Source organism: Nerophis lumbriciformis, linkage group LG25 (genome assembly GCF_033978685.3).
Source record: "Nerophis lumbriciformis linkage group LG25, RoL_Nlum_v2.1, whole genome shotgun sequence".
NCBI lineage: Eukaryota > Metazoa > Chordata > Actinopteri > Syngnathiformes > Syngnathidae > Nerophis > Nerophis lumbriciformis.
The window spans coordinates 24,796,803-24,809,302 of NC_084572.2; the positions used below are offsets into that span (position 1 = coordinate 24,796,803).

The 12,500-nt window shown below is 43.2% G+C and overlaps 1 protein-coding gene across 1 annotated transcript in view; it reads right to left on the reverse strand.

The window, feature by feature from the left end:
- Window positions 1-12,500, reverse strand: part of fbxo41 (F-box protein 41) — a 228,028-nt gene that overhangs the window by 17,568 nt on the left and 197,960 nt on the right. Inside the window, exons 7-10 of the mRNA XM_061984025.1 lie at window positions 12,253-12,326; window positions 10,099-10,490; window positions 2,216-2,454; window positions 2,018-2,133 (exon numbers count right to left, since the gene is read on the reverse strand). Of these exons, the coding sequence (XP_061840009.1) occupies window positions 2,018-2,133; window positions 2,216-2,454; window positions 10,099-10,490; window positions 12,253-12,326 (821 nt within the window). The remainder of the gene's footprint in view (window positions 1-2,017; window positions 2,134-2,215; window positions 2,455-10,098; window positions 10,491-12,252; window positions 12,327-12,500) is intronic.

Sequence of the window (12,500 nt, forward strand, 5' to 3'; positions counted from 1 at the left end):
TTTGCATCTAACAACTCCGCCTTTTTAAATAGGCTTGTTTTCAAAGGGAACACCATTATATGTTATGTAGACCAAAATGAAGTGTTTTAAAAATAGAAATGACCCCTTTAAAGCTGTGTAAGCCATACATCACCAAGTCCAATGCAAAGTGTCGGATGCAGTGATGTAAAGCACGTCGTCACTGGACTCTAGAGCAGTGGAGATGCGTTCTCTGGACTGATGAATCACGCTTTTCCATCTGGCAATCTGGTGAACGAGTCTGGGTTTGGAAGTTGCCAGGAGAACGGTACATTTCGGACTGCATTGTGCTGAGTGTGATATTTGGTGGAGGAATTATGGTGTGGGGTTGTTATCCAGGAGTTGGGCTTGGCCCCCTAGTTCCAGTGAAAGGAACTCGGAATGCTCCAACATTTTGGACAATTCCATGCTCCCAACCTTGTGGGAACAGTTTGGAGCGGGCCCCTTCCTCTTCCAACATGACCAGTGCACAAAGCAAGGTCCATAAAGACATGGATGACAGAGTCTGGTGTGGTTTAACTTGACTGGCCTGCACAGAGTCCTGACCTGAACCCGATAGAACACCTTTGGGATGAATTAGAACGCAGACTGAGAGCCAGGCCTTCTCAAACAACATCAGTGTGTGACCTCACCAATGCGCATACTTGCCAACCCTCCCGAATTTTCCGGGAGACTCCCGAAATTCAGCGCCTCACCCGAAAATCTCCCGATTTTCAGCCGGAGCTGGAGGCCACGCCCCCTCCAGCTCCATGCGGACCTGAGTGAGGACAGCCTTTTTTTCACGACAGGAGGACAACAGGGTGACAAGAACTAAATCATACAGACAAGAGATAAATTGTATTATTATGTTTATCTTACCTAAATATATTTATTAATTTAAAAAAAAAAAACTAAATAAATTTTTACTATATTTAGCTAAAAACATCAAAATTAATTGTATTTTTATTTGTATTTTTTCTGACTCATTACATCCAGCCATAGAATTATACCGGTACATTAAAAAAAACCTATTTGAAATAATTAATTCTAAATGATCATAATAATTAATTTAAAATGACCATATTTAATTATAAAAATAATTGCTTGTTTATCAACAACTTTAGCATTTTATTCATTACATTTTGAAGCTCTCAGAAGCCAAGTTATGTTATATTCATGTTATATTCATGCAAGTTTGAAGTATCAATTATCTAAACACAGTTTTGTTTGCATATTTTCAGGATATATATATATATATATATATATATATATATATATATGTATGAAATACTTGACTTGGTGAATTCTAGCTGTCAATATACTCCTCCCCTCTTAACCACGCCCCCGAAATCGGAGGTCTCAAGGTTGGCAAGTATGCCAATGCGCTTTTGGATGAATGGTCGAAAATTCCTATAAACACACTCCGCAACCTTGTGGACAGCCTTCCCAGAAGAGTTGAAGCTGTAATAGCTGCAAAAGGTGGACCGACATCATATTGAACCCTATGGGTTAGGAATGGGATGGCACTTCAAGTTCATATGTGAGTCAAGGCAGGTGGCCAAATACGTTTGGCAATATAGTGTATGTATGTTTTGCATGCAAAATATATTTGTCTCCCAGTATGTGCGGGAGCCAAAGTACGGCCCTCGTCACCCAGAAAGCCCAACCCAAAACAGCAGGTGCGGAAGAAGTCTCTCTCACGAGTTAACAGGATATGTCTTTGCAAGCAGTAATCAATAAATCCCAAATCTAATGGTGATTTAAATAAATGTAGTGATTGGAATTAAACTAGTAACAGAGTAAAAGTAGCGTTTGTTCTTTACAAAAATACTCAAGTAAAAGTAAAAAGTATGTTACATTAAAAATACTGGGTAAATGTAGCGTAGTTACTACCCACCACTGGTAACACATTTTATGTTGACGATGTATACCGACGTCGACATAAGCGGGGCCTTTTTCGTAACTTAGTTGTCGACATAAGCGAGTTCCTCTGTATTAGCACCTGTTAACCACTACTCACCGTGTGCTTTTTAAGTATTCCTCCTTGCTTTCCTTCTTTCCACGCTGTCGAGGTTTAAGGTTCTGCAGGATGAGCGAGTGCGTCTGAGTGCACCACTGAGACAACGTTCCCAGCAACTGTGGGGACAAAGACTGGAATGAGCAGGGATCCTCTCCACGCTGCACACAAAACGGGGCGCTTTTCTCTCGCGCCTTCTACCTTGGAAGAAACGCGGGCGTTTTCCAGCAGAAGTCTGGTCCACACGGCCGGGTGGCGAGCCACAAACTTCCAATCTCTGCAGACTTCCGCCGCTCTTAGCAGGGTTTTAGTATCCAGATAGGTGAAGATACAGAATAAGCCGGCGCGCATCTTCAGGATCTCGGGGCTGATCACCTCGTTGGATTTGGACGGGCTCTTCTCATGGCGGCAGGGTTTGCTGTAGACGCCTTCAGACCGACCTAAGCACACAAGACAATAAGACAGTTTGTTATTTAATGTTGGCCTGTGATTGTAAGGTGACCAATCAGGGGTGACCTGACAGTTACCTACGTTTATTGGATGGATGAACAAAATAAATGAATGAAGGAATGTATGGACTGACTGACTTTGGAGAGGTGGATTAGTCAATGGATGAGTAAATGGAGCTGTAATCTATAGTCCAAATTCTTCAAAACAAAACATACTTGGATGGATAAGGGAGAAGGGGGTTGATTGCCAAACTAATTATATATTTCAACTTATGTATTTAATGCAGGGACAGCATGGTATGGTATATGGTATGCTCTTTTTGTCAACATTTCCTTTTCACCACAAACCCGTTTGAGATTAGACAAACATTGTACTTGAGACAGAACGGGAACGTTGATGGGTCGCCACTAATGCCGCCCCGTAAAAGGTGGGAAAAAGGGTGAGGGAGGGTGAGTAAAAAAAGTCGATCTCAGACTGGGCTCCTATGGGGAAGGGAGCACAGATTGGGGCCAGGCAAAACACTCGATAGCCGATAAGCACAAAAACATTTTACACAGAAACCACAAGACTTGCAACAGGAGGGGAAGGGGCAGGCATCCGGTACCACTAAGGACACTGCTCTGTTGCCCTTCATACCACGTGTGGTTTAGCGGTGGCAAAGGCGTGGGATGGGAGTGGGGGTATGAGTGCATATGTAGCCATAGTTATTGGCAAAGGAAGAGTTAATCTTTCCAGGTGTTGTTGACAGAGAGGGCGTTTATTTCGTCTTCGCTGCATTGTCTTGTAGAGGGATCTTGAAACAAAGACCTTGCCATGTCGCAGCAAAGGAAAACAAGATTAGAATTGTTGTGCTTGAGCGAGCAGAAGCAAATTTCAACTTTTTACTCGTCTATTTTTGGTCCTCAAATACATCCTGTAGGGCAGACGGTCCGATGTTATAAAGTCTGATTGTCCCCAGTTCTGCCAGCATCCTTCAATCATTTGTGGCAGCTTTGGGGTACTTTGAATGGCTGCCAGCATCTTCCAAATTGTTTGATACAGTTTACTCCAAACCCTTACTCCAATCAGCAGGTGTCCCGTTAACATGATTCTGAATAGGTGGATATCGTCAAATACTTAACACATTATCTTTTTTTAGACATTTCTTTATTTAGTAGGAACAATTCCGAGTCAGCTATAGAATGCTAACTGCTAATATAATATAATAAATAATAATCTCACCAACAGAGGGCACTCTCTCTCAATTTCTGATATGGAAATTTGCGTAATTAGGGTCAGAGCTCACCGACAGTCTTCTCTAGAGTAAGAGGTTAGATAACTTTTTGTGTTTTTTTTCTTTTCATCCCCTCGCTCCAAAAGCCGTAGATGTTATAACGTGACTGGGCTGGCACGCTGTTTATATGGAGGAAAAGTGGACGTGACGACAGGCTGTCCTCACTCAGGTCCGGCTGGAAATTCGGGAGAATAGTTGTCCCGGAACAACCATTCTCCAGACTCTGCAGCATCGCGTGGACATCGAGGGCGGTACCTCTGGATTGGCAGACCGGGGTGGTGGTTCCTCTCTTTAAGAAGGGGAACCGGAGGGTGTGTTCTAACTATCGTGGGATCACACTCCTCAGCCTTCCCGGTAAGGTGTATTCGGGTGTACTGGAGAGGAGGTTACGCCAGATAGTCGAACCTCGGATTCAGGAGGAACATTGTGGTTTTCGTCCTGGTCGTGGAACTGTGGACCAGCTCTATACTCTCGGCAGGGTCCTTGAGGGTGCATGGGAGTTTGTCCAACCAGTCTACATGTGTTTTGTGGACTTGGAGAAGGCATTCGACCGTGTCCCTCGGGAAGTCCTGTGGGGAGTGCTCAGAGAGTATGGGGTATCGGACTGTCTGATTGTGGCAGTCCGCTCCCTGTATGCTCAGTGCCAGAGCTTGGTCCGCATTGCCGACAGTAAGTCGGACACGTTTCCAGTGAGGGTTGGACTCCGCCAAGGCTGCCCTTTGTCACCGATTCTGTTCATAACTTTTATGGACAGAATTTGTAGGCGCAGTCAAGGCGTTGAGGGGATCTGGTTTGGTGGCTGCAGAATTAGGTCTCTGCTTTTTGCAGATGATGTGGTCCTGATGGCTTCATCTGGCCAGGATCTTCAGCTCTCACTGGATCGGTTCGCAGCCAAGTGTGAAGCGACTGGGATGAGAATCAGCACCTCCAAGTCCGAGTCCATGGTTCTCGCCCGGAAAAGGGTGGAGTGCCATCTCCGGGTTTGGGAGGAGATCTTGCCCCAAGAGGAGGAGTTCAAGTACCTCGGAGTCTTGTTCACGAGTGAGGGAAGAGTGGATCGTGAGATCGACAGACGGATCGGTGCGGCGTCTTCAGTAATGCGGACGCTGTATTGATCCGTTGTGGTGAAGAAGGAGCTGAGCCGGAAGGCAAAGCTCTCAATTTACCGGTCGATCTACGTTCCCATCCTCACCTATGGTCATGAGCTTTGGGTTATGACCGAAAGGACAAGATCACGGGTACAAGCGGCCGAAATGAGTTTCCTCCGCCGGGTGGCGGGGCTCTCCCTTAGAGATAGAGTGAGAAGATCTGCCATCCGGGGGGAGCTCAAAGTAAAGCCGCTGCTCCTCCACATCGAGAGGAGCCAGATGAGGTGGTTCGGGCATCTGGTCAGGATGCCACCCGAACGCCTCCCTAGGGAGGTGTTTAGGGCACGTCCGACCGGTAGGAGGCCGCGGGGAAGACCCAGGACACGTCAGGAAGACAATGTCTCCCGGCTGGCCTGGGAACGCCTCCGGGTCCCACAGGAAGAGCTGGACGAAGTGGCTGGGGAGAGGGAAGTCTGGGCTTCCCTGCTTAGGCTGCTGCCCCCGCGACCCGACCTCGGATAAGCGGAAGAAGATGGATGGATGGATGGATGGTTGTCCCGGGGGATTTTCGGGAGAGGCACTGAAATTCGGGAGTCTCCCGGAAAATTCGGGAGGGTTGGCAAGTATGGCTCCAAGGAGCCACTAGGGCGGCGCTAAAAAGCCGTAAGTTGCCGTTCCCCGGTTTATACATACAGTTTGTTGTAGGAATGAACGGATGTTTTCTGCAGAGTGAGTGCAGATTCCCGAGAGGAGCCGAAATAAGCCTCCGTGTTGACGCGGGATCGCCCGGAGGTGACTCATCTTCATCTTTTGGCCTCCAAGTCCGTCTGCTCAAAGCCATCAGAAGAAGCTCACTCTTCCTCACACACCGCCTACACTCAAGACTCCCAAATGAACTAAAGAAACCAACAACGAGCTGCGAAAAATAACTGTACGTGAGGCTACTTACCATCTGACAACACCTGATTGGGCCTCTCCTAATAGGGAGAAGTACGTCAGTGGATCGCCAGCCACATGCGGAGCGTAACGTGGAGGAACATGAGTATGCCATGGCGTCATACAACTCACATACATTACCATCCTTCCCAGACTGCTTCTATTTTGTTCCCCAAAGCAGCGCAGGAGAAGAGGTGGCAATGAGGCAAGAGCGTGCTGGCGGGGAGCGGACAGAAAGATGCACAATCTGTGGCGCTTGAGAAAACGTGTTGATGTCAGACTTGATACACAAAGCTGAGAGAAATAACGCGGAGGAGCAAAATATTGTATTTCTGACATTAATGGTCACCAACGACCCTCTAATGACGCAAGTCCCTTAACTCTAAATAGGCTAAGCCAGGGATGCCCGAAGTGGGGCCCGTTCTGTCATTTTGTTTGGCCTGCCAAGTTTAATACATACGTATTTTCCGGACTATAAGGCGCATTTACATTTTTTATTTTTTTTTCTCAAAATTCAACAGTGCGCCTAAAGTACGGAATCATTTTGGTGTTGCTTACCGACCTCGAAGCAATTTTATTTGGTACAGTGTGTAATGATAAGTGTGACCAGTAGATGGCAGTCAAACATAAGAGATACATGTAGACTGCAATATAATGGCAATATGACTCAAGTAAACAACACCAACATTTTATATGTTCCATTGAGAATATAGAACATTACACACGGCGCTCAAAAATCGATCAAAATGTTTTAGTACGACTTTGGCAAGCTATGAAGCCGCTCCGCTTGATGGATTGTCGGCGCATTAAACATACGAGTATTATTATGGTGTGTGTATTAAGGTAAGACATTATCTGGTGTTTTGTTTCGTAATATTATGCAAAAGCAACTTTTCTTACATTCTGGTACCTGCTATTCTGTATTTGAGACCATCATAAATCCTGAAAAATTGCGCGTGTCCGCCTTTGTAGTCGGTGCCGACGATATGGTTGATAAGCTTCTTCTTTTTCTCTATCTTTTTGTTATGGGACATTCATCCTCCGCTGCCATTTCTAATATAAAGTAGTGTAAAGTTCTTACTTATATCTGTAATAAACTCGCCATGAAAGGGATAAAACATACCGGTGTAGTGAGTTTACATTATTCACCCAAGGAACTTTAGTTATTAGAGTTCCGATCGGACGTTTTTTTATGGGACACATTTCTGGCCTTGTTGTTGTTTTTGGAAGAGGAGGGTGCACCGGATTATAAGGCGCACTGCCGATGAATGGTCTATGTTCGATCTTTTTTCATATATAAGGCGCACCGGATTATAAGGCGCATTAAAGGAGTCATATTTATTTAATTTTTTTTCTAAATGTAAAACACTTCCTTGTGGTCTACATAACATGTAATGGTGGTTTTTGGTCAAAATGTTGCATAGATAATGTTTTACAGATCATCTTCAAGCCGCTTTCTGACAGTCCCTTCCAGATGCGCCGTTTTGTGGGCGGTCTTTATTTACGGGGCTCACCTTCGGCAGCGTCTTCTCCCCGCCATCTTTGTTGTAGCGGTGTAGCATGCAAGGACGGGAGTGGAAGAAGTGTCAAAAGATGGAGCTAACTGTTTTAATGACATTCAGACTTTACTTCAATCAATAACGGAGCAGCATCTCCTCATCTGTGGCTCACTAGTGCAAGAACAGGGAAAAAACGTCTGACCGGAACTCTCTAATAATAAAGTTCCTTGGGTGAATTATGTATACTCACAACACTGGTATGTTTTAGCGCTTTCATGGTGAGTTTACTGACAGATATAAGTAAGAACTTTACACTACTTTGTATTAGAAATGGCAACAGTGGAGGATGAATGCCCCATAACAAGAAGATAGAGAAAAAGAAGAAGCTTATCGACTACGGTTTCGGTACGGACTACAAAGGCGGACACACACAATTTTTCAGGACCTATGCAGATCCCAAATACAGATTAGCAGGTACCAGAGGGCAAGAAAAGTTGCTTTTGCATACGAAACAAAACGCCAGATAATATGTCTTACCTTATACACACACCATAACAATACTCCTATGTTGAAGCACAGTACAATCCACCAAGTGGTGCGGCTTCATAGCTTAAGAAAGTCGTACTAAAACAATTTGATAGATTTTTGAGCGCCGTGTGTAATGTTCTATAATTTCAATGGAACATAAAATGTTGGTGTTGTTCACTTGTTTCATATTGCAGTCTACACGTATCTCTAGTGTGTGACTGCCATCATATTGCAGTCTACACATATCTCTTATGTTTGACTGCCATCTACTGGTCTCACTTATCATTACACCATGTACCAAATAAAATAGCTTCGAGGTCGGTAAGCAAAACCAGTATTATTCCGTACATTAGGCGCAGCGGGTTATAAAGCGCACTGTCGAGTTTTGAGGGGAAAAAAAGGATTTTAAGTGCGCCTTATAGTCCGGAAAATACGGTAAGCAGTTTTGAGAAAATTTAAGAAAACACTCATTTTCAAAACTATTAAATTGAGCAAAATAATTGGTTTCTGATGAGTGGCTGGGCAGTTTTAGGTAAGCTGGGGCCTCATTTTGAAAAGGTTGCTGGGCATCCGCACAGGTAAAATGTGCGTTGTTAATTTTTTTTTTAATTGTGTATTATGCAGAAAACATTGTGTATTTTTTGTGTACTCTTTTTACCATACATAAAGCTAAAAAAAAAATAGAAATAAAGCTTAAATTTACATAACAGAACACCTGCACTGTCACTACCCGATCGGTACCGTAAGACCTGATCGGTCCACGCAGGCGCGATGACTACGTCACTTCCTTTATTAGCAATGTTTTACAACACAGCGTCTGCGTCGTCACGTGCTGTGATGTTTGAATGTTTTATTAATGTTTCGTAAAAAAAAAAAAAACAATAGCTTACATAGTTGTAAAAGAGAACAATAATATAAAAATGAACAAGGGGTAGATTTAAAAAATCAGGGCGTATTATCGCCACAATTTCAGCCACTTTCACTTTTCTGTCATTGCAATCGACAAGGTTTATCCTGTTAAACTGCAAGTAGGTGAAATACAATTATTGAATCGTATTAAAATCAAGAGTAATATTACCATACTTGCCAACCTTGAGACCTCCGATTTCGGGAGGTGGGGGGTGGGGGCGTGGTCGGGGGCGGGGCGTGGTTAAGAGGGGAGGAGTATATTGACAGCTAGAATTCACCAAGTCAAGTATTTCATACTTATATATATATATATATATATATATATATATATATAGAGAGAGAGATATCTACATCCTGAAAATATGCAAACAAACTGTGTTTAGATAATTGATACTTTAAACTTGCAAAAAAAAATATTAAGGAATATAACATAACTTGGCTTATGAGAGTTTCAAAATGTAATGAATAAAATGCTAAAGTTGTTGATAAACAAGCAATTCTTTTAATAATTAAATATGGTCATTTTAAATGAATTATTGTGATAATTTAAAATCAATTATTTCAAATATGTTTATTTTAATGTATAATTCTATGGCTGGATGTAATAAGGAGTCAGGAAAAAATACAAATAAAAATACAATTAATTTTGATGTTTTTAGCAAAATATAGTAAAAAAGTATTTTATTTTATTTTTTTAATTAATAAATATATTTATTTTTAGGTAAGGTAAACATAATAATACAATTTATTTCTAGTCTGGATGACTTAGTTCTTGTCACCCTGTAGTCCTCACATCATGAAAAAAGGCTGTCCTCACTCAGGTCCGCATGGAGCTGGAGGGGGCGTGGCTTCCAGCTCCGGCTGAAAATCGGGAGATTTTCGGGAGAATATTTGTCCCGGGAGGTTTTCGGGAGAGGCGCTGAATTTCGGGAGTGTCCCGGAAAATTCGGGAGGGTTGGCAAGTATGATATTACTAAATCATTGTTAATATTTGTAGTGGAAAAATTGGGACCCCATTGACAAAAAGGTTAAATTAAAGTACCAATGATAGTCACACACACACACACACACACACACACTAGGTGTGGTGAAATTACCCTCTGCATTTGACCCATCCCCTTGTTCCACCCCCTGGGAGGTGAGGGGAGCAGTGAGCAGCAGCGGTGGCCGCGCTCTGGAATTATTTTGGTGATTTAACCCCCAATTCCAACCCTTGATGCAAAGTGCCAAGCAGGGAGGTAACAAGTCCCATTTTTATAGTCTTTGGTATGACTCGGCCGGGGTTTGAACTCACGAAGAACCACTGACCTAATGGGGGGTCGTCTTTAAACCGAGAACGGTCATTTATTTTTCGTCAACTGAAAGGCGTGTTCCCTTGAAAAATTTCCGGATAGCCTTTACCTGCGTTAGGTCGATACCCAGCCCTGCTGTGGTATGGATAGGGGGCGCCGCACTGCTGGACTTCGGCCACAGCTCTTCTCTCCTGCTCCCACATGTCCACCTCCGACTCGGTCGTCCGAGAGCCCACGTCGGACACGTCTCCCTCCTCGCCTTCGGTGCTGTTCCTGTAGGGCCGGCGCTGCCAGTTCTGGATGGCCTGCTTGCGGAGGCCCCAGTTCCTCGACCCGCCGCCGCCGCCGCAGCCAGGGGAGCGGTCGTAAGCGCCCTCAGTCAGGCGGCACTGCATGTGGTAGTACTGAGCCTCCGGGCACTCGTCCATCGGGTGCATCTCCACACTGTCACTGTCGTATCCGCCGGAACCCTGTGAGACCGACTTGACTCGACCCGATGCTCTACGACGCAGAGATGTGAGGATACGACAAATTAGAACTCACGCTTTGTCAAACTTATTACACAACCTATTTCATGGACTCATGTTATCTGTACAACTGTTGCGCCATGCATTAAAGATGACCTCATGAGATATTTATACAGTTAGCAGAGAAGCTAAGACAGAAGGCTTGGACAGTCGCTGTCGGGCCGCCATGTGTGGCGCCACGGCTGACTCACGGCCAGGAAGTGTGTGACGTCCCAACAGGAATCACGTTTGCACCCCAACTGGCAGCTCAGTCAGACCTCATGTACAGACGAGATGTCAGAGTGTGAAATAACTCACTATATTCTCAGCGTTCGCCTATACCAGACGTGTCCGACTCATTTTAAAATCGAGGGGCCACATGGAGAAAAATCTACCGTATTTTTCGGAGTATAAGTCACACCTGCCGAAAATGCATAATAAAGAAGGAAAAAAACATAAATCGCACTATGAACTATGAAAAAAAACTGCGACTTATAGTCCAAAAAATACGGTACTCCCAAGTGGGCCGGACTGGTAAAATCACGGCACGATAACTTAAGAATAAAGACAACTTCAGATTGTTTTCTGTGTTTAAAAATAGAACAAGCACTTTCTGAAATTGTACAAATCATGTTTTTTTTGTTGTTTTTTTTACAATTACCTGTTGCAGTTTAATAGTATATATACTTTGTCGTCATTTATATTTTCTGAATCAATTATGTGATAATGTCAACTCATTGGTGTTAATTTTCAATCCATCAAGATAAAAAAATTATATCAAAATCAAATTAAAAGATGTTATTTATATAGTTTGATCATTTTCCTCGACTGATGTACTAACATGTGGTTTATTTTGTACATATGTAGCATCATCTACAAAGATACAAAGAATTGCTATAGTGACATCCAGTGGACACATTTAGAACAGCTGTTTCATTCATTTAAAAATTTCAGGTTAATTTTTATACCAGCAAACTCATCCCACGGGCCAGATAAAACCTGTTCGCAGGCCTGATCCGGCCCTCGGGCCGTACGTTTGACACCCCTGGCCTATATGATCATAGACATCCATACATGTGGTATGTGATCGTTTGATTACAATCTTGGAAACTGTGTTGCTTTGTAATGGCATCACTGAAAGAATACACCACATTGGATATTTCCCATAAATGTAGTCCTCATATTCCAAAATAAAAGTCCCTATTTACAAGAATAACTTTTAACTTTGATAATAATCCAAATGTATGTGAAAATAAGTTTTACATTATATTTTTCAACATAATGAAGTTGTCATTTACAAAAATAGAAACATTGTTTTGTGACAAATTGTTTGGATCAAATTTGAGAAAAAGTTCAATCAAGACATTTTGAAGAAAAAAAAAAGTGAAAGAATATTGGAATAAATGTGTGTTTTACAAGAATATATCGCAAAATGTTGTTCTTAAGAACAGTTGCTGAATGGGGCCCATTGAGAGTAATTTCTCATGACATTATCATGTTTTCTGGTAAATTCTTCTTCAGAGTGGCACTTATTCTCATGACTGGCACATGCAAGAAGGATATTGTTCTTTTCGTATAAAGAAGTGAGTCAGAAAGTTTCAATATCCATCCATCCATTTTCTTCCACTTATCCGAGGTGGGGTCGCGGGGGCAGCAGCCTAAGCAAGGAAGCCCAGACTTCCCGCTCACCGGCTACTTATTTCCAATATAAGTTTCAATATAGAAAAGAAAAACAAAAAGGCGGCGTGAAGTCTTACCCCGTACTGGGAGATGAACGTCGCTCGGATGCTTGGTAGATGCCCCTTGTGCTTCCAGAGATGCTGGAGTTTCTCTGGAGAGAGAGGTGAAGATGCACAAGAGAGGAAAAAAAAAAACGGGAAGAGTTAAAAGAAATGTTTTATTAAAGCGTCCTCAGCCATGGCCTCTGCTCATACATGGCCTGTGTGGGCGGGAGACACCTTTTTAAGCTCCAGCTGCGTCTTTAATTGCTTCCCCAGTGGTTATA